At 40.8% G+C, this 23,639-nt stretch overlaps 1 protein-coding gene across 4 annotated transcripts in view; it reads right to left on the bottom strand.

Annotated features, from left to right (window-relative positions):
• The window catches only part of LOC120735883 (ankyrin repeat and BTB/POZ domain-containing protein BTBD11-A), a 240,766-nt gene that overhangs the window by 76,908 nt on the left and 140,219 nt on the right, over positions 1-23,639 (bottom strand). For 3 of the 4 annotated variants that reach the window (XM_040035649.1, XM_040035650.1, XM_040035651.1), the window contains exon 2: positions 6,451-6,600. In XM_040035649.1, the coding sequence (XP_039891583.1) occupies positions 6,451-6,600 (150 nt within the window). Of the gene's footprint in view, positions 1-6,450; positions 6,601-9,083; positions 9,094-10,931; positions 10,936-23,639 lie in introns of those variants that run through there. The other variant, XM_040035652.1, reaches the window with a different exon arrangement.

Raw genomic sequence — 23,639 nt, 5'->3', positions numbered from 1 at the left:
AAAAGTAGCCTTGGGAGGTTAAAGCTGCAGAAGGCAGAAAATGCGAGAGCTGAGAGTGTCTCTTCTAAGCCCCTTCTACCAGATGAGAATAATGGTTTCACACAGGAACTGAATACTACTCTCCCAGGAGAAAGTCCGCCACTCCACCTTACTTCCAAAGTACTTTTTTGCTCTTTGTTCTACTTTATAACATCACACACCTGACCTCATCTTAAAAGACCTGTGATTGGCCAAAGTCTCCCATCACTAGGTAGATTTTCTAAAGCTGAGAAGAAATGCAGGAGATGAAGTTCCCTCTCATACACCATGAATTACTATATGACGTGAACGTTATTATCCCATGAAACCAAAAACAATTCATCAACCTCAACTGTAAAGGCTAATAAAGATTTTTGAGTCGTCACTTGTAAATGTAAACTGGTTTTAAATGTAACAACACAAAAACTGTGATTTAAAGATGATTACGAAATCTTGCAAACGAGGAAAAATTAATCTAGTTTCACTAAAATCTGATTGATACTGAAAATTGAAATTCTATTAAATCTGACCAATAGTAATGATACGTGTGAATTAACAGTCAGTTCTTTGGCCATATGAGGTACAAATTAATAGTTTGATATACTTCCTCTTGTTTTTACTGGATCCTGGTAAGATGTGACACACTGCTAGTGCCAGAAGATGATGGCAAAGAATCTCGAAGCCATATAATAAAGTAAGAAATATGAGAGAATAACAGGATAATATCTTATAGACACTGGACCAGTGGCAGGGTGAGATTGGATTTAAATCCAAAAATGTCAAAAAGTCTAGTGTGGAGTTGTTTGATAGCGGGGGAATAGTTTTAAGTCAATATCAAGCAGTATTTTTGCTTGAAATGCAAATGCCTGTAGATCTGCACCACTCTTTTGCAGCTTGGCAGATCATTTGATCAGTAACATCATGATTACGTAACCCTAAAAAATATATTGCACTATGGATGCACACCAGCTTTGCTTGCTCATAGTGTCAGCTCAATTTGAGTTTTCATGGGATTTGTTAAGAATAAGGGAAATATAGACTATTACCAGACATATTCTTAAATATATGTATTAATCACACCGGCTGACTGCACACAAGCTGCACTCTGGATGGTGAGAAAACTGCTCATCCAGGTTGCTGCACCTGTTTTTGATAAAATAAACTTTGAAATGAGATGCAAAAGCCTTCCCTTTAGGTTTCTCGCAGACACAGATGGTAGAACATGCTTAAAGTCGCACTCTTAATGCAATCATCATACACTTGACGAGCAGATTCACACTTATGCTACTCAGTGATTCATGAACTGTAAATCAATCTGTTCACATAACACAGCAGGAGGAGGAAATGAGTCCCCTGAACTCCACCAAATGACTTCGAGCAGTTGGCATCGACCACGTTACGAGCCACATGTCAACCTCTGGCAGCGCTCACTGGCCAACGCTGGAGGTGAGGAAGCCCAGCTGAGATGGAGTGGTAGAGAAAGCCAGACACATGGTAAATTTAACAGGAATCAAAAAGCTTTTTTTTCTGCCTTTTTCCCCCCTACAAATATGTTTAAATAAGCAAGAATAGACACAGGAGAGCTGCTTTGTAATGCATATTCCCATTTCTTCTGGCAATTAAAGGAGGAGTGTTTTCTTTTACCCTTAATGCAATTTCTGCCAGTTCATTTCCTGCTGGGAATAATTGATTTACCATAAAGTACAGAATACATATAGTTGCAGTGGCATCAGGTCTCTTAACAATTATAATAAGCTGATAATAAAATTATTGGCTTTGCCTTACTGATCCTGTGAGGATGTCATTTCCCAGGAAAACCATCTCACTTCTCTTTTCTTACAAAGTCATGAGATCATAGTTTCACAAAAGTCTTATTTAAACGCAATAATTCTGCCTTTATGGAGATGAAGGAGGACAAGAAATTGTATGTCATTAAAGCGATGGTGAGTACTAAGTAGCCAATGAGAGCTAGCTACCTAAAATTGATCCATTAGTTGTTATTTGTTGCTATTTTCAGGATCACTGGTGTAGGTGTTCTGGTGTAGTGAAGACATGGATATGACTGAGGTGTAGTGTCAACGCAGGCTTCAGCCACACAGACATACAGAATGGTCGGCCAGTCCCAAGGGAAAGATGTGTACTCCCTGACAAGCTGGTGAGTGGTTGCTGGAGGTTGGAAGGTAAAATTGTTCACAAAGAGGTACACGGTCTGCACCAAAAACCTCCTTGCAAATGTGCTAGTTGCTTAAAATTATGTGTTTTACAATTGGCTGAAATAGAAATGTTCTCCATCTCCAATTTGCATCACACGTTTTCAAGTTTTGCTACTGCTCGACTAGAAATTGGTGATTCTTTCAAGTTGGTGTCTTTCATGCAAACTACAGACCACTGCGGCAACCTGCAAGTGACCAAAGTTGCACCAAAAACCTTTGGTCCAACATCTACTTTGTGACCCCCACTCCCTCACCCGGTGACAACAAACTCTGCAACCAGTCTGGCAACCACTTGCCAACCAGTTGGGGAATACAGATTTTTTCCCATTCTTAGGCCTGTGTGATAGAAGGGCTTTAAATCACCCAGTACTGAGAACCAGCAGCTGTGTGACTTGTTAGTTCAGCTGATTAAAAAAAAAAGCAATTCGACAATTTATTTAAAAAAAAGCCTGGTAACCATATCTTTCAGGCTTAATTAATTAGCAGTGCTTTTAGTAACACATGTAAATTTCCCACCAAAGAGTGCAATGGACAAATCTATGTTTTGCATTATGCAGGATTTGAATAGAATCATTCTATTCTGCTTTTAAAACATCCAGTTTTAGACATTTCTAAACATGCTCTCATCACTTCCTGTTTTATTTTGTAGTAAGTGGTAAGGTCCAGTGCATCCCAGTAGGTTTTCCTTCCACTCTTTGTTCTTTGGTGAATTTCTTAAAATTGACCCAAATGGAGTCAGACAGCCAGATACTAAAATAATGAAAAAGCAACTTTAATGGGATTTGTGGAGGATAATGGCAACAAAAGAAGCTCCTGAGTTTAGCAGGTCAAATCCAAAAAGTCATCAGAACCCCAACAATTATAAGAGCAAACAAAAGTTATCAGTAATTCACAAGCAAGCAAGAGACAGGCAGGACAGGAGGGCAACATAACAAACAATCAGGGTTACCAATTAAACACATGTGACACTAATGAGGGGGAAACAAGAGTGGGACAAGTCCAAAGATAACAACAATACAACACAGGTTCATAGAGAGTAAAGTACCTCTTCAGAATAAGGCAGGAAGTACACATAAAAAGGTACACAGATTACTAGAGCGAGACACAGACAACAAGGGGACAATTTAAAAAAAACAAAAACAACCTAAGACTGCTGAGAGAGTAAAGTTTTAGATCAAAGATCATGACAGATCATGGTGGTTCCTGATCAGATGATAAGCTTATTCTTCCCTTCCTTCTCTCTCTCTTTGGTCAAGCTATCAAGTCATTTCCTAGTTTGTTCCCTTCTGGATTCCTACTTTATTATCTATGTATACTCACAGTCTTCTCTGTTTCTTATTTTAGTAAGCATGTTTTTGCAAGTACTTTATTGCTTTTTGGAGTGTTTTTGGACCTTGGCCTGTTTTTGTCCTCCTCTTAGTTTCCTGCAGACTTCATATGGGTCCTCTCCACCCGTATGCCATCACACCACTCGGTGACCATTGAACAGTAGTAGTTATACATATTAATGGTGCTGTTTCCTGACAAAGCCAAAGGTCAGACAAGTGCTGGGAGAAAGTAAACTAAAAGGTCAAACAAGGCCGGTTGCATGTTTGAAAAACAACCCTTACAGTGGTAGAAGAGTGGATTACTTTTGTGTTATTATAACAAGCTGAAGAACATTTTCTTCTCTTGTGTCGATTGTATCCCAGTATAGATGATGATTATGGTGATGATGAAGGACGGCATGTTTTACAAACTGCCTCCAGGCTGAAAACAAGACCTTGAATTCCTTTGTGAAGTGCTGCTGCGCGGTGACTTACTGTTTTTAATGTGCTGCGGGGGTCGAAGCAAACGCTCGCCCGGGACACAAACATACAGCATCACATTGTGCAAACATCTGCGGGGGACAGGATGATCTAATATGAGACTGTGAAATGGACGAGGACGGGGGAGGAGGCAGGGGAGGTGCCGGAGTTAAAGGTGGAGCTCTTCCTTTCAAGTTGAGGTTAAAAGCCTCGGAGGCTGTGACCTTGGATTTAAAGGTTCCCGGAGGGGGGAAACTCATAAACAGGTGCTAGAACAGCTGTAATCAAACAGTAACTGGCTGCAGCGTGTCACAGGGGGAAGCGAGGGTGGAGAGGTGGATGAGGTGAGCGGTGAAGGGACAGCAGCATAATTCCGGGCGACCTCAGACCACCGTGACAGCCCACAGGGACAGCGAGATCGCATTCCTTCACGCTAATGGGCCTATTTAGCAGATGGACACAGATGGAAGTCCCTGAGAGATCGGTTTTAATGTGCTCAACAATTACTGCAACATTTATAATACGCTGCATGCTGGACTTAGAGGATTTACACATAGTGCTCCTCGGCAAACATAAAATTCTGAGCTAATGTCTGTGCAACAGCATTATAAGTCAGTATTCAGTTTCTTTAAATTTGAGATTTTAATGCTGATTTTACAATCAATAGAAGAATTAAATCTACAGAATTTAAACAGAAGTAGAGAAAACCTTCGAAAGATTTAACTCTAACCTACTGCTGGCATGTGTGATTTATAGAATTTCATATAAAAATTTTATAGCTACGAGATCAATGAGCATATATTTTATGTTCATTCTGACTTATCTTGCACACAGCCCGTCGCCGCCTGTATCTTCTAACAGTGTGAGACCTACTAAGGCCGAGCTATACAGCTTGTGTAAAGTGCTCAAAGCTCCGTGATTCTGCAGTCCAGTGCAGAAAGACAAATGAGAAATCGCCTGCATTTCTCCAGGAAATTCTGGACAAACACTTTTTAGAGCGTCCAGCACATATTTGTGTTTCTCCAGTAGAGGTCAAAATAGCTGAATACCAACATCTTGCAAGACTTGCTTCTTTTCAATTTCAGAGCAGTTGATCTACAGACATGTGAAAAGAGTTTTGACAGGAATCTCTGAAGTCCTGTCATAAACTAAGTACATCTTTACTGTCCATTTCTACTATACCTGAGCACTCAAAGCACTTTATACGACATATGTCAACCACTTAAGCACTTTGTTTCTGTCTAAATGCTTTCTATCTGTCATTCACACATCTTGGGGTTTAGTGTCTTGCCCAAAGATGCTTTGGCATTGAGCCAGGGATTAAACCACCAACCTTCTGATTAGTAGGTGCCCTGTTCTACCCCTTGACCCACATCTACCGCAAAATAAGAGGGTAAGTAGCAGCCAGGCTTTCGCCAGTTTGCAGGTCTGGATGATTCAGCTGTGTCTTAACACAGTTGTGTTTTAACACAATGCCACAGTCTTCCCAGGAGTGGCTGTCCCAGCAAATTCACCCCAAGGTCAGACTATGCAATGCTCAGAGAAACTGCAGAAAACCCAAGAGCTGCTTCTCAGACTCATTTTGCGTGATAAAATTTAAAGTTCTTGACAGTGCTGTTATAAAAAGACTGAACAAGCATAGCTGCTTTGGAGGACTGCAAGGGAAAGCCTCTTCTGTCTAAAAAGAATATGGCAGCACAGCTAGGGTTTGCAAATTTCCATCTGAATAAACTTTAAGAGTCTTCGAACAACGTCCTTGGACAGACGAGATGAACTGGAGATGTCTGGCTGTAATGCACAGAACCAAATTTGGCCACAGGACCTGGGCATCATGCAGCCAGTGAGTCATCCATGAACTCCTCTGGATACCAAAGTATTCCAGAGTCAAATGTGAGGCCATCTGTTTGACAGCTAAAGCTTGGCCGAAATTGGGTCATGCAACGGGACAATGATCCCAAACAAAGAAACAAATCTACAATAGAATGGCTGCAAAAGAACAGAATCTAACTGGGCCACTGCAACACTTTGGGTCCAGACCTCAACCCGACTTAAATGCTGTGGAGAGACATTAAGAAAGCTGCATGATGAATGCCTGCAGACCTCAATGAAGTGAGGCAGTGTAAAGAATAGTGGGCCAGAATTCCTCCAAAATAACACGAGAGAATTATAAAGTCACACATTTAAAAACTAACTTTTCTAATGAAAATATTTATTTCGCCTGACAGCACAGTATCTAAAAGACCCTCGTCAGTCCCAATTTCTTCTGGAACTGTAGATGCATTTCAATTGTCTTGTGAGCAGACTTTTAGGTATAAGTAAAATCCTGAGATTTTCATAATGCGAGACTAGTGAAACCTTCTTTCCCACCTGGTTAGAACTCTGCTGAGTGTGCTCTCACTGTTTGTTCTGTGTATAAAAAATACCACACTCACTCAGCTCTGCAATGCTTCCCACTCGGGTCGCGAGCAGCGACTGCTCCAGGGTCCGGAGCTCGGCTTGGGTGTACCCGTGACCTTCACTGCCCCTCCCCGAGCGCTGCTGGTCCCTGTGCAGGTTCAGACTCTCCGGGAGGCTCAGCACACCTGGAGACGGCACAGAAAACAAAGGAAATTAAAAAAAAAAAAATGCCAAAACAACAACTCATACATCTTCTTCTTCTTCTGGTAATTTTCCCATCAGCTTTCTGCTGATGCCAGATTTATCACAGACAAGAAGTAACAGGGGAATGCAAACTCTAGAGAAAGACAAGAGGAGCAGCAGAAATGCAAATCAGCACTTTGAGATAAATATTCTGCACAGAACTGGGAAGCTGTGCGATTAAAACCACTTTCATGTTGCAGCCAGAGAGCAAACATTTGTCTAAATGATTAAACATGGGGACAGAGTCACGGGTTAATGGCATACTGTACGTGATGATTCTTCTTATGTGCACTGAAAACCTCACAGCTCACAAAGCTTTCTTGTTTTTACCTCAACTTTCAAACTCTAATTGAACTGAATCGTCTGTTAGCCACATTTGTTTCTTCAAGTATTCACATCTAAATCACCTTGTTGTGATCTCAGGTGTGTTTCTTTTGTTTTTTTCTGCTGAAAACAAATGGCAGCAGATTACGCTCGCTAGCAAGAATTAATCCATTTAGGAGCTGTTATTGCAGCCAGGCATTGTGTAGCTGCAAAGAATGGCTTGTGACAGATTGGATATTGAGTTTTCTGCTACAGTAGAATGGAAAGCAACACCACGCCGGGTGCTAATCCTAATGACACAGCACAGTGGGATATGCCATTTTTCAAAGAACAGTAATTACAACATGGAGGAATGTGGACAATTTGTCTATGTTTGATGCCGGCAGCTAAGAGGAAAAAAAACCCTCGCACAGTGGACACAGTGCACCAGGTTCACGAGCTTTCTTTAGTTTTCCCTGTACAGAAAAGACCTCTCCAGACTCAGATTCCTCCCACCATCACCTCTTCCCACAGTGTCCAACCCAAGAATTCCAGTATTCCCCAGTCCCAGTCCTGCTCCTTTTTCTTCCCACAGCCTTTCCGGGGAGGTCTACATGATTTTTTTCCTAATAGCTTTTTCCATTGCTGTTTTAACCACTGAGCAGTATTGATGGAGCAGCTGGTATTAGGGTGTGTCTCGAATGGAAACCCTCAATGTTAAAACAAAAATGCGTGGCCGGATCTGCAGCAATAAAGAATTTCTACATTCCAAAGAAATGAAAGATTCCTCTAGAATGAATGATTTGCTGAAAGCTGGCTATATGGTGAGGTGTAGTTAGCAGCTGCTTCACACTTAGCTCATTTAAAAGCTCTTTAAAATGGTTTGTTAGTACATATGGTGTTCACAGTTTTAAGTGTTTGAGATCATTTTCTATGAGTGTAGATATTTAACTCACTCCTCTTTGAAGCATTTATAATTGTATTTTATCCACAACTGTCACCCTAACAGTCATTTATTTGTTGTGTATACCACTGTGAATAACTTAAGGGGAACGGTTGTCTGAAAGGGTGGACCTCATTTGTAAAATTCATGACTTTGGGAAAAGCCACAAATTTCATGCAAAGAGATTACTGAGACAGAGGGGTGCCACCAGAGGAGCTCTGAAAGCAGATTTCACCCTGCCTGTTAGTTTGGCCACACACTTTTTCCTTCAGATGTGGTTGGGTAGTACATAACACAGCCAAGTCACTCTCTTGTATAGTGAATCCTAATGTAGTATCAACATTTGGCATAAAATTACCTTTGGCATAAAATTAAACATGAGATTTTATATTTTAAGTTGCTGTAGACTTGTTAACTAATGGGTGTTTATTACAGAGCTAATGGAAATGATTTATAATTGGTGAGAGTTGGGGCGAGATGTGCGATCGGTGCTGTTTCTTGTTTGGAACGACCGAAACAATTACTGAAGAAGTAGAAAATTGGGCCTTCTATGTGCACCCCTTCAACTGCTTGTTAACACAAACATCTAAACAGCCAATCACATGACAGTAACTCGGTGCATTTAGGCATGTAGACACAGTTAAGGCAACCTGCTGAAGTTAACACCAAACATCAGAGTGGGGAAGACTTTGAATTGAGTATTTCAGACCAGTTTTTCTACTGGTTCACTGCTTTCCACAGTCACCAGATCTCAACCCAACAGTCCATCTTTGGGATGTGGTCGAATGGAAGAATTGCATCATGGATGTGTAGCTGAAAAATCTGGAATAACTGTATAAATATGGAGCAAAATCTCTGAAGAATGTTTCCAACGTCACAAAGAATCAAGGCCGTTCTGGTGGCAATAGGTGCTCCAGTCTGGTCAAGGCTGGAGCTCAACCTAATAAAGTGTCCAGTGAACTTCAGTTAAAACGCTACCATATAAAGAAAAAGACAAGATTAGCATCTAGCTTATTATAAGTGCACACCAGAAAAAACAGCATCCATGACGTTATGACAGCATACAGCGTTTAAGTGCACATGGTATGGTTAACTTTCACGTTCCTGAAGGCATCTTGCTCAGGTAAGATCCTGCTGATTTAAGCAAGCTAATGCTAAACCTTAATCACCTATTACAACAAGAGCACAGCTCTGTAATAAAGCAGTCTGTGCACTCAGTCTGCAGTCCATACCCTTCACCCATGGGTGCATTATGAGACAAAAAGCTTGAAGTAAAACATTTGACTTTCAAAAGTACAGCAATTGTTCTCCTCACTTTCTAAACTTGTAAAGTTTTTTTTTAATAAGAGGTGATGCAACACAGTGGTAAACATGCTCCTGTTCCAGCTTTCTGGATGATGCTGCCGCGCGGTGCTTCATTTCAAGTAATATTCTGTCCTTTTACCATTTGCACATCATTGAATTCTGTTTTAATCTACATTTTCCGTGCATTTCAGCTTTGTTGAAAACAGGGTTGCACTATAACGTTGCCTTCAATCTCAAATGATCAGATAAAAGAGGGTAAGAGATTTCATGGAGCCTCAAGGAACTGCACAGATGGACGTGCCACTAAAACGACTTTTACATACAATGAATCACCAATTGGGAATGTAAAACCACTGACTAAAGCAGCTTAAAGTCTGCTCCATGAAGATGATAAACACATGACTGAATTTGTATCTCTAGACTGAAACTAACGAATGTTTTTCTAAGCAGAAGACATGGATCAAGAGGGATGGCTTTTATAAAGGTCTGTGAAACTGCAGAGTAAACAACATATCAGTTGAATAAAAGTGGCATAAAAACTACAGAAAAGCAGAGATTCCTCAGACTTCTTGGAAAAGAGAAGCTGTCTGTCCTGCTCCTGTCCCAGATTGAAGCAGGGAAATCTCTTGAGAGTCCTCTAATCACTAAAAAACATATTGACATTCATGGCTTCCTGTGCTGCAGATTTTGCACTTGTGTGTGTTTTTAGGTGGAGGTATAGGTTTGAATAATTCACAGTGCCCTCTGTAATCAAGGCTTCCCATCTTCATTTTCACTTCACCCCCACCACTGCCCAAACTATTCTTTTAATAATATTACCGGGGTGCCAGGGAGTCCTTTGCTGAATTATTCATCCCGTCAGATCAAGACATATAAACAAGTCTGCAGCTCTCTCTTTCCCCACCTCCCACTCACTCTACATGTTATCTCTCACTAACACTTGGCTTCTCCAGATAGGAAAAAAAAGTAGGAATATTTGATCCTGGGTGATGTTTGTGTAATAAACATCAGAGGTGAGAAAGAAGGCAGCCTGGCCCCTCGGAGACGAGGAAAAGGGAAGAGGATGAAGGGAAGAGGGAACGCTGACACAAGTTTGTGATTAAAAAATGACAAGCAACATTTCCGTGTCACATCAACCACGTCGTTCTGTGACCTCTGAGGCAATTATATATATATATATATATATATATATATATATACACACACATACATACATATATATATACTTTAGAAACAGTCTAATGCCACATAAACAGATACAACCTGCATTGCCTACTCTCTGCCTCTCTTCACGTGCCCGATGAGCAGATGAAAAGGATGCTGGGTCACGGCGACGGGACTAGTTTAAAGCTCCATGTGGTGCACCGAAATCCCCTCAGTCATTCCCGTGAAAATACCACTGCTCCTCTTAAATAAAATAAGTTCTCATAAATAATATAGAGAATATTGAGCTTACAACACATACAACAGCTGACAGTGTGGCAATGAAACAGGCTTCAATAACAAGCAAAAAAATAAAGGTATTGTCTAGAACAAAGCAATTAATAAAGATTCTGCACAATTGTTATTATTCTGCTTTAACTAATATTACTTTTACTACTATACTAACTAATATTTATAGTTATCAGTGTTTTTATAGCATTTGCATGGATGCATATTACTTAGAAACTATAATTGTTGTGTGGCACGTGTTGTTTTTTAAAATATCATCTCACATGTGACGTCTGACCTCTCCTTAAAGGTTAATAGACTTATCTGAAGGTCAAAGCAGCACTAACACTATATATAGCTATTTAAGACTGAGTTTCTTAATACCATGCTTTTATTGAGAACATATAGACATATAGAGAATAATCTATGGGGATTCTAAAAATCATGGTACTTTGGACCTATGACCTCTTCTTCAAGGTCAAATAAGGTCAAACTTAAAACTATGATTAAAATTCTTCTGCCTTTGTTTCTACTGGCAACACTTAGTGAATGATACTGGTATATGGGGGTATCATATTATGTGATTACACACACACACACACACACACAAAATGTTTGTAATCAAGTCAAAACATCTGTCAAGCTACACGTTTATGACCTCCACAGCACTACAAAGAGAAACAAAAAAAAAAGAAAATTAAACAAATGTATACTTCGGACTGTGGGAGGAAGTGATCAACCCTAAAGAGTTAGTCAAACATTCAAGCTCCATACAGAAACGTCCCCAGGAACCTTCTTGTTTCCACCCATGATCCTTCAAAGACCAGCAGGTGTCTGTCTGTATGGGAAGCCGGGCAAATGTGGTGGAAACACAGACTCAGACACTTTGAACTTAGAGTTCAGTCACCAGTGTTTCACGAAAAATACACACAGACATGGCACGTACAGCTTCAATATACCATGAAAATCATTCTTTTCCTCGACCCGCACCGGTGGATCTAAAGTCCACCTCAACAGATATGGATCGAATTCGACCCAGATAGCCTCAGAGTACAAACATTTACAGCACTTGAACAAGAGTATACATTTTGAAATGTTCGCATTATCGGTTTTGTTCGTTTGTCTGCCTGTTAGCATTCTAGCATCCACAGTTGAAGATATCATGTTCAAATTTTGTGTGATGGCAGAGTCACGTCACATAGCAGGATACAGTATCTAAGCCCATCTTCCTCAGTGGGAATGTGATATTCATTTCCACAACCACCACCATGCATGGACACTCACAAACGTCAGACATGGAGGTCTTATTCTCCCACATGGTTATCACATTCAAGTCAACTTGCTTAAGTAGCACTCAAAATGATTAGTTAGTAAATGATTATTGTAACTAATTATCTAAATGATTATTTTTGAGTTGCTTGTCTGTTATTTCAGCCCCTAACTGAACTGATAAAAGAGGATGCTGAGTAGAGATGGCTGGATCGACCCAAATATCGATGGTATCAATACCGCTGATACTGGGATTGGACGAGAGTTCAAATTTGCAAATTGATGATGATTCATCTCATAAATCCTGACACACTGCTCTCCCCTACATAAGCTCCCTTTATAGGTTGAAAGTACTAGTATTGGTATTGGTCTCGACAATGCTGGCCCTAAATTTATGATACCAACTTTTTTTTTAGTAAAATTATTAAGAACTTTTTTGGTCTGGTCAGTTTGTTTTGTTTAGCAGTATTTTTCAGTAGTATTCAGTTCAGGTAACCTCTTACAGGCTCACTTGCTTAATGTTCTTTACTTTTTTGTGCAATTCTTGTATAATTTTTGTCTGTTTTTGGGTACCTTTCGAAAAACGACACCGTACTGTATATCCTGTGTCTGCTTGTTCCTTTACAGAGATGGAAACTTACTTTTAAACAAATGAAACCTTTTTGAAAACTCTTTGTTCATATTGTGTTGACCTGACTTCCTGCTGCTGACCAGTACAAAATTCGAAGGTTGACACTTGAAGGAACACTGAGCCAAAATGCAGAAAGCTCCTGTATTGTTATTGTACGTGGTGCTGGGTTGGACCTGAGTATTAACTGCTTTCAGAAAAAGCAGTTTAGTTATTGGACAGGACATCTGGGCACCCACCGGATAGTATGCTGCCTCGTGGAGAAACGGGCTATATTTTAGGACTTCTAGTGTAGCTGACGAATATCCTGACCAAGACTTCCTCTTCATTATATTTGAATGCAGAAAGATTAAGAAAAAAAGCTAATTAAAAATTAACAATGAAAATAATAGCTGATGTTTTGAGGCTACATTCTGACAAATGCAGACCCTTTTAGTGTCAACATGGACTAATCTAACTACACGCAACCAAAGCCTGCACAGACACTGCATAGCGTTGACCCAATAGGACTATAATGTAGATCACAAAGCTTTTGTTACTGTACCAATAATCATGTCCTTTATAGCTTTACTACATTCGATGGAAAAGTTAGACAAGAAATGTGGGGGAGGTGAGCAGAAATTTGGCCTTGTGTTTGAGCTCTCGTGGTATGCATCCCACCTGATTGGCCACTCTGTGAGCCCTGTAGAGTGGACGGCTCCCTACAGAAGGAGAGGAAGTTTGAGAGTGATACTGACCGATTAGACTGGCTGTTTTTTTAGCAATTAGCAGGAAAACTAAAGCAGCCCTGTGAGTGGTTACTATGTCAACAAGTCTCAAGAGCTCAAAAAGTGCTGCAAAGACAAAAGATTTTTCCCTCCATAATGGATGCATGGTAGCTTGAATATCGCGCCATAAGGGAAAAGCGTGACTTTTAGCAAAGCATGTTGCTAGAAGGCAAGATGAAAGAATCAATATCTCTCATGTTTGTGGATTAAATATGAAGCTACAGTCTGCAGACGGCAGTGAGCTCACCGTGAAAGCAGCACATTGCAGGAGACACTGAGTCTCAATTCTCTCTAGGAAGGTTCCCAAGTCTTAGATCATGTGTACTGAACCTTGATGGAGGTGAATGGAAGCATGACCTGACAGGTTTGTCTTTTCTTTTTCTTTTTCTTTTTGTCAGTATAGTGTGCAAGCTAACATTTTTTCCACTTGTTCTTCTGGGAACAAAGGAATAAAATCACTCATTCGTGGCTTCCTGAAAGGAAAGTTCCAGCAATGGTCACATGGTTTTTAAACTAGTTGATCTAACAGGGACACATGTGAGCCTTCTGCTGAAAGGGGCATGCAACAATCTGATTCACAGGGACCAAATAACCCCGACAGAAATCTGAAGAATCTTCCAGATCCACTACATCTACAGAGGGATAAAATCTGAAGTCCAAAATGCACCCCGGAGACTTTCATTCCAACTTCAGAAACGTGTCACAGCGTTTTCACAGGTGACAATACAAAGTGTTTTGCACAGAGCTCTGAGAAAAACACCGCAGCTTTAATAGCACACCTTGACATTTTAAATTGGATCTATTTTTCTGCACCAGACACTTGTTCGCTGTAACATGAAGGGGGGAAAAAACATTCTATGTTTGTGCATTACTCAAAAAAAAGAAAAAAAAGAAGTCTTGTTATCCTTGTTATGTCTTCTCACCAAGCCACAGGCAATGCCTCACGGCTTCCTGCAGTTCTGCTGCTGACTTTACTCAGTTTTGGCAAAAAAAAAAATCCCCCAAAACATTATTATATAACATTAAACTCTACGCCAGACTTGTGTGCCTCTTTTCTTCTATTTTGAATCATTTAAAACTGCACATGTGCTGCAGAGAAAGCTGATTGCTAATAATCGTTCCACTTTCTGCTTCTAAATGCTGCACGATAAAAATTTCCTAAACACCAGGGTGACATCTTCAGAACTGATTATCCGTCCAAACAAGAATGACCCTGCGCAAAAGACAGAAATCAGAAAATATTCATAATTAAGGAACAGAAACATCGACTAACAGTCAACATGAGCCAGTGCCTTCCTGTGTATGTAATTAATGGCTCATTATACAGCCGTTAATTACATACACATGTTAAAGAAAAGGTCTTTTTAGTGAAGAAATGCAATAGTCTGGGCCGCTTGAGATCAATCCCAGGGCACAATGGGATTCGTGATCAATGCCATCCTTTTATATGACAGACAGCAAATCCCGCCTGAACGGTTTTAACCCTCAGGAGCAAAGATTGCTCAGTTCCATAATGCCCAACCTTTCAAGAGCCTCCTCAGGAGAACTGTACGCCAAAGAAAAACTACAATTGAGAGAACTAATTGTGACATGCCGGATGCCTCTGCTGCTCTGAGGTGCAAGTCAAGGTCGGTGAGGTCGTCGAAGCTGCGAAACATCCAGACGTGCAGGTATTGCAGCGGCGGCCACCTGACGCAGCCTGCTTATTTTTTTCCGGAGGAATGTCCAATCGATTTTTCCTTAGCGAGAAAGTGGCGCTCTCCCCTTGTCAGAGAGAAAACTCTGCTGGAATATTAACAGGTAGTTACCATGGCAACAGGCGGCTGCTGCCATTCGCCGCAGCGATTGGCTGAGTGTTTTTTTGTCTCCTGCTTACTTTGCTTTACTGTAAGGTGAGCACACGTACACAAGAAAACTCAGAAGCCCCTGAGTCAAATACACAGACGTAACAAGCGTTTCATCAGAGGGGGGATGACTGAGTGCTCCAACAGCTACGCAACAGAGACATTTAATCTCTAATCAATAATGAATAAATGGACTTGGGACTCAGACCAAATTAGCAGTAAAATGGTCAAAATGATTAAATGGCTGAGCTAACTGCCTATCTGCAAATGTCACCCACAGATCCATGACCCAGCCCACACGGTGAAGGAAAGTGCACAAAAAAACAGATTGTGTGCAGTCCTTTTGTGCCTTCATGCAACAGGCTTCATGGCTTATCTCAAATGTAGTTTCAGCTTGTGAAGATTTATAACTCAGCAGTTTGAAGAGTTAAATACAAAGTCTTCTTGGAAGCAGGCCTCGCCATTTGGTCACACGGGTAGCTAGTTGTGCAAGTTATTTTGTACCGCCTATCTAAATGAGTTGGGGAGAGAGTCGTGAATTTAATTTTAAATGCTGCTTTACTCACTTATCTAACATCTATCTGTTCTATTTCTATGCTTCAGCAGCTGGAGCAGACCAATCAGGCCATTTGGAGATATCACTAACTGGCCTGATCAATCTCTCTCCTCTGCGATGTCTCTTTTGTCCTGTTTCGCTTCCCTCGCTCGCAACCGGTCGCAGCACATTCAATTTCATTTTTAATTCAACTCTGTTTTTTTTATATAGTGCCAACGCACAACAACAGTTGCCTAGAGGTGACTTCTATTGTAAGGTAAAAGAACCTACAGTAATACAGAGAAAATCCCAACATTCAACAGTGGAAAGGGTAAAACTCCCTTTCAACAGCAAAGAACCTTCGGTTGCCCCACCCTTAGCCTGACTATGCTGAAGGTTATTTCCTGTTAAAAGGAAGATTTTCCTTCCCACTGTTGCCAGGTGTTGATTTATGTTGTTGATCACTTAAAAATAGTGATTAAGTCTATGAAATTAGCAGAAAAGCAGAAGCCAAAACCTCAGCCATTTTTTTCTACTCCCGGCTCTGCATGATGCCAGTGGATGGTCATCTCAGGCACACAGGTCTGGCTGTTGGCACATAAGGCCCACCCACTTGCTGTTCAATCTTGCTGTTTAGGAGGGGCAGCCAATCAGCAGAAAGACTGTTTAAAAGGATGGGTGACCTTCAAGGGAGAGCAGTTAAAACTGCTTTTTTCAGACAGTGCAAGGGGAATACCGAGCTGAAAATGAAATCCTCTCAATTCATATCCTTAACTACAAAAAAAAGAAAAAGCTTGAAAGCGTACTAATTTTGTTTAATTAATATTAAATAAAGCATCCTTAAACTTAATTTAAAAACTTTAATTAGCTTGAAACGAAACATTTTCATATCCTTAATTGACGTTTTAAACTTTGCATATGTGGAAATCCAGTTTGACAGATCTTCACCATTCACTGATTAGGCTGCACTAAATCAAGGATATTATTTCAGTTTGGTGCTGAGGCCGTATTCTGTCATTGCCCTTTCAAGTGTTTATTTCACTGGCTTCTGTGCTGGGTGCCTGTGCTTTCTGCAGACAGACAACACAAAGGCTACAAGAAAGTATGACTATTATCTTCCTCATAGCTCTTAATGGAAACCCTTGTACTCTTGCACCTTAAAGGGGAGACATGGAAGCACTGCAGTTCTTATAAAACAGAGCTCATTGAAGATCAAAGAGGAATATAAATCTTCTCCTATACACTGGAAACATTTAAGCAGCAAAAAGGTTTAACCTGCTGTTCCAGCGCAATTCTCTCGTTTTACTTGTAACCAAATGTCGGCGGGTTTCTTGGTAGTTACTGGAGTCCACTGAATTATGCCACGTGTAACTCTTGGCCAACATTTGAACACTTGCAGAGAGTTTATTGCAAAAGCCATACTATTGTTAGAAGCTGGATTTTAACCAATCAAAGGAAGTCTGCAGTGGCCACTTCCATGTGTCTTTATAAGTGTAACCTATCAGTGGTTGAATCAGCGTCTCTTCTCATCTATCTATTCATTGGAGGTCAAATGATGCACTGTTTTCCATCACACTTGTTTCCAGTGAAATCTCCCCCCTCTGTGTAATGTCTGCCAACAACATGGGCCCTCACATCCTCATAAATACATCACAGCAAACAAGCACATCCGATACGAAAACACATACAGATGTCTCGACTTGGAACTCTGCAGCGTGCGCTCATCTGTTTCAAACTGGCTGCTTTTCATTCAACTTTACCTCCACAGACCCTTTCTGTATGTTTATAGACAGATTTGCATATTCTGAGATGTGCCTCTGCAGTCCTCGGCTAAATTTACGTGTCTCTCAATTAGTAAACTTTCTTTAAGTTTTTGATACTGCGTGTAAAATCCGCCCCAAACTGATGGTGCGGTGCTCAGGTTTGCATCGCAACCAGAGCTGCAAATCACAGCAAAGGCTTTTATTAATTACTTTTAAAGCAAACATGCTAACTTTGATAGTCAGGCGTAAAGCTATATTACAAAAGTCAGTTTCCTCGTCTTCCCCATCCTTCTGCTCGTGACCTCGTAGTCACCCTTATTGTGACAGAGATTAGAACAGAGAAGAAAAAGTATCTGAATTCTTAAAACGCATCTGAAGGACAGCTTGTTGGAAGAGCAATGATTGAGGATGCACAGCTGCATCCTTGTCATTTTCAACTGTCCTATATACAGTCACTTCATAAGGTACAACTGCTAAAGTGCTCATTAACTGTTTCCCCATGTACCCTCATATATACATCATCATAAAGATGTGATCTGACGACCATTAGACTGTGTTCCAGACTTTTCCAAGAGTAGTAAGCTCTATAAGCAGAGTTCATCTTCACTAACTTCTTCACTAACACAGTTGTTTTGTTCTGGAAGCAGATCGGAAGTATGAGAGAAATCGCTTAGTTCAGAAAATAGAAACAGGGTTCTTGCCTGGTAGGCGTCCAAGAGAGAAAGTGTTTTTGCAAATATCTAATCAGCCAATCATGTGGCAGCAGCTCAGGACCTTTAGACATGTAGACGGGGTCAAGATGACCTGCTGAAGCTCAAAACAGACAGGATGGGGAATGTAGGTGATTTCAGTGATGTTGAGCTTATGGGATGGTTCTTGGAGTGAGATGGGCAACTGGGATTTTCAGAGAATTACAGATTTACAGAGAAAAGTTCCAAAGTGCTTCAAGCTCATAGGAGTTACTAATGAACACTAAATAACATCAAGGTATGCAGAAGACCATCTCTGAATGCCACATAAAACCTTGAAGCAGACGAGCTACAGCAGCAGAAGACCACACAAGCTCTCAAGAATCTGAGGCTAGCAGTTTGCAGAGACTATAAGGCACAAACGTGCCTTATTTTGCTCCCCTTGCATCTCTTTCTTGTCTCCTCTGTTCAGACCTGTGGACGAAAGAAGGTGCCGAAAGAAATTGAGGATGCACAATCTGAGAAATGGCAATGGAAGTTGGTCTAAAGATAGAAGAAAGGACCCACAAACAACAACAACAAAAAAAATCAACGTTTAGACAAAAAAAAGCAAAATCAATAGATATTGGCTGCAGCGTGAGAGCTGATTTCGCACTCAGGTGTCACCAACTCAGCCATCGCTGGTCTGGTAATCAAACAAAATTAGAAAATAATACAAGCAGAAAGTCAACACCTTGAAAAATGGCTGAGAATAGTTGACATTACAGGGGCGACTGTGGCTCAGGGGGTTGGGAAGCGTATCTGTAACCGGAAGGTCGCTGGTTCAATCCTTGGGCTGTCTGTCCTGGTCGTTGTGTCCTTGGGCAAAACACTTCACCCTACCGCCTACTGGTGTTGGCCAGAGGGGCTGATGGCGCGATATGGCAGCCTCGCTTCTGTCAGTCTGCCCCAGGGCAGCTGTGGCTACAACCGTAGCTGCTTCCACCAGTGTGTGAATGTGAGAGTGAATGAATAGTGGCATTGTAAAGCGCTTTGGGTGCCTTGAAAAGCGCTATATAAATCCAATCCATTATTATTAAGTAAAACATCTTACTTTAATATTCAACATAAGCAGCTGGCTAACAGACTTGTCAAGCTGGCACTAATTTTAACTACTTTATATACTGTGTGCAAAAAAAAAAGGACTCATAATGAAGGCTGTCGTATAAATGTAGAGGAAAACGTTTTGTTTCCCTCTGAAATGTGGTGGAGAAGAAGTATAATAAAATGTAAATGCCACAGAGTGTCTAGAAAGTCACCTTTCATATGTGAAACCAAATGGCTCTCTGCCTCGTTTCACCTTTTGTGGCTTCGCCTGCATTTCAGCGGCAATCACCGAGAATAGCTTTGATAGGAAGAACTGAGCACTGACTTTATTCTGTATAAATTGTGAGCAGGTAGAAAAGCTGAGCTGTGACCAGCGGTGGATGAAGTAGTCAGATCTATTGCTCAGGAAAAGCCACAAAAATGTAAGAATGCCCTATTATAAGCACAGATGCTCATTTAATTGGAGCGGTTCAGTGAAAATAACCATCATTATGTGTGAAATACACAACACTAAAGTGCTGCTGAAAGTTGAGGTGCAGTTCCTCTAAAGGCCAATAGAGGCTGGCTCCAAAAGCAAGTCAATCCCCATATAGTCCTATTTTAAAACACCTAACTTTGTAGCAGTCTTAAATGTGTTTACAGCCTGTTACATGACACATTTTGGTCTGTTAGCTCATTTTGCACTTCATAACAGTCTGAATAACAGTCTCTCACCCATATCTCACCCATTTAAATTGCTTTAGGCTTAAAGTTATGCATAATTAATCCTCTTAGATTTGAATTATCACCTGTGACACTCCAGCACTAGTTCAAACCCCTATATTTTGGAGAAAAGCATACATAGATTCATTTTTTATATTTATCCTAGCACTAATTAGCCTGTATCTATAGCTGTGCAGTGGATGCACCTTGCTGATCAAGCATACTACCCTCTTGTCCAAATAATCTCACTTTATGGCTGAAAAACCAAGATGACCATAGCTTGAATGCTCCGCAAACCAACGGGGGATGCTGTGTCTGTCAAAAAAATGCTGTACACATTTCCACTTTCTGCTGCTGAAACCTGCTGTAGATACGATTAACTTCCTAAAAGCGACAAACATATGGCATCAAGTGTCGATGATGTCTGAACTTTCACTCATTTGCCTCTACAGTACTGCTGGATACTGTAAACGAGGGCAGCAATTACCAATAACAGGAGACATATTTTTGCAGGGCGAAAGGTGCTGCACCAGATGGCCTTCCAAACGACTTTCTGGTGTCATGCCGAAATCGACAGCAAATAAGGAACGAGAGCATGAGAGGCAGATTTAATTGGAGTGAACTAGAGCAAGCGTAAGCTGTAGTATGCCATGCGATGTATCCATATGTTCCTTATCATAATTTACACCTCTGCAAAAAAACACCAAACATCATGAATGTGGCGTGTTGGGTTGTTTTGCGTTGTTGCTCCCGAGTCATCGACATCATGAGGACTCTAATCCTTCATCGCTTGCGGCACCCTTATCATGCCAAGCCAGATTGATTGCAGGTGCCGTGCCAGATGCCTTACTATATTTACAAGCATCATCTAGAACACCAGGCCATATATGGGCATGATTTAGATCAGCCAACAGGCTCGAATGACACCGGGGTCTGTCGCTCAGTATGTTGTTTGCATTGTGCAGATATTACATATTCAGAATGGGCGCTCTGTATTCCCCGGTAGAGATGCAGAGCAAGGTTCAGTCAGTGTTCTCAGTGGAGCTGCCTGACTCATCCCAATCACTGATGGCGAAGAGACGAGGAGGCAACCTAATGCAATTAGATGCAATACAAATATCAGCCTGCGTGCGAAGAGCGGGGAGGACGAGGAGAAGCACTGTGATGTCAGTGAGGGTCGGCATTAAAAGGATCGAGCAAACCCGCAAATATTTGCTCGCTTGTGTAGTTGTTTCACTCGCAAACAAAAGTTAAAAGTTAAAAGTCAGCGAGAAAAGGGATGATCACCGGGCAGATTTATCCAACAGTATTGCTCTGTAAAGCTGACTTTGTGGTAATAAAGCATGTGGCAGGTATGGTTGTGAAGTAACATTTCCAATGTGTGACGAAGAGGTTTTAAATTTTGTTCAGGATTTTTTGATATTCTAAGGTTTTGTTTTAAATCTAGCTCTGTTCTGGGTTTTACTTTATTTTGTATTTCTTGTCTTCCTAATGTTTCCGTTGGGTCAATCCCATCTCCGTCCCATATTCCTCAGCGTTCAGTCCCCTCATTCTGGTTCCCTTTAGTTTTCTCTCTGTGTTCAGTTTTCTAATTTTAGACCTTAGTTTTACTTTTCTGGGTTCTGTTCTAGTTTTTAGGCCCTCATCTATTCCCCGTTTTGGTTATCATATCTAGTTTAATCCTTCTGTCTCACCATTCCTGATTTGTTCCTACCTGTGTTCCTTTGTTTCCCCTCCAGGTCTGCATTTGTTTTTTGTCTTCCCAGGTACCCCAATCTGGTTCTCCTCTATGTTAAGTTACCCTTGTTCCCTGCTCAATTGTTTCTGTCTGATGTATCTGGTCTCTTGCCTTGTGTTCGTCATGTTTAGTTTAACTTCCTGTGTCTTGTTATCCCTGATTTGTTCCTGCTGTGTTTCTACCTGTTCTCCCTGAGCCTCTTCACCAGCTGTGTATTTATTGTCTCTGCCCTAAGGTTATTCCTCTGTGAAGTCTGAGGTTATGTGCTCCTGAGGTCAGCCTGAGGTCTACCTCATACAGTATATGCCGGATGTCAGGTGTGTTGTGACATTTGAGCCACATCTGATCCACACAACACGACAAGCTCCGTTCATCACTTGTGGTCCAGCAACACTGAGCTGTTATGTGCCGAAATAGTTCTGATTAGACCCAAATGTGTCTGTACTTTCAGATATTAGTCAGACAAACAAAGAACAAGCAGATATCTCGAGCACATACTGGACAGAAAGTGTTTTAAATTTATCCAAATCACTGTGAAAATCACTCAATTGCAATCAGCAGGGTGGTTGGGCCAGTTGAAGCAATAATGGTTTTTTGAGGTAGTTATCTTAGCAATTATATGAAGCAGTTATGAGTTTCTGATTTTTGTGGTTTCATTTTGGTAATTTGGTGGTCAAACCAATGTGATGTCTTCCTTCTCGATGCATGTTGCCAGTTTTCTCAGGTTCAGGATGTTTTTTTACAGGCTGTGCAACATGATAATTTAACATTTTATACAGGATATCCTTCCTCATGCAGCTCTACCCGTTTATCCAGGCTCGGGACTGACACTAGGAGAACACTGACTCACCATGACTGGGTTCAGCACAATCATTCATTAGCAGACAGAGGACACAATCCTCCGTCTTCATTTAGGTTATTTGGCTTACCATTTTTGTCAATTAATAACAAAAAATAATGCAAAAGTTGTGTCTCTGTTTTCTTCGTTCCAAGAACCACCTCCATTACCTTCCTCACAGTGTTAAAACCAAAAAAAGGGCTTTGTATTAAAGGAGAAGTTCAGGAGCTGGAAAACGAAGCCCCAGCTAAAGTGTGAAAAGATAAAAAGTGAAACAAGATTCTGAATTTTCCATGTTAAAAGTTGTGTTTTGCCGGATAATTTGTCATCAAAACACAATGCAAAAGAAACGAAGTCAAAATCAAACGATGATGAGCTGGTCCTGAAGTTTCCAAACTAGAAAAGGAAGAAACTAAGATTCTGGGTTCATCTCCTTCTCAAAAGACGAAAGCATCAGGAAGAATGTCATGGTTTAATACAAGAGCTGTCTGAGTGGCAGTTTGAGCTCTTGTTAGTTGTGACCACATCTGAGGAGACAGAGAAATAACTTCAGAGAGGCGACTGACCTGGAACAGCATGCAGCTGTGTCTGAGGTAAAGTAGGATTATTTTACTATTTTCATATTATTGTACAGTCAGTGGTGTGTTTCTCCCGTCATATCAACTCTGAGTAGTAAAAATTCATCCACCTTAATTTTGGAGTTTTCATAAAACTAACATGGCAGCAACAAAAACCAATAGATGACCTCACAGTGGCTACATCCATCTTTTATGCTACACATACAGCCAGATATGGACAAATAACATCACACCTCAGTGAATATACCAGCAGCTGTTTGACTGACAGGATATTTTAACACAGTGTGTGACCCTGAAACCTTCTGGGGTTCTCTTCGATCAGAGACAAGAATTTGAATCCGAATCCATGTAAAGACACAACAGCTGCATTTCCGGTTTAAATACATCACAATGCTCCTGTTAGGTAATACCATAGAGTAAACAAAAACAAAGAAACAAACAAAAACCCATTTTGTTGCATTGCTATGTCCGAGCAGCATTTTCAGAAAAGTTTTCTAGTTGTTTTCAGAGGGTTTTATTTGCTAGATTATGAGACACTGTTTCACTGTTGATTTAATGAAGT

Source organism: Simochromis diagramma, unplaced genomic scaffold (assembly GCF_900408965.1).
Source record: "Simochromis diagramma unplaced genomic scaffold, fSimDia1.1 OVJJ01000816.1, whole genome shotgun sequence".
NCBI lineage: Eukaryota > Metazoa > Chordata > Actinopteri > Cichliformes > Cichlidae > Simochromis > Simochromis diagramma.
The sequence above is the reverse complement of the archived record's forward strand: the minus strand, read 5'-3'. Positions and strand labels throughout refer to the sequence as shown.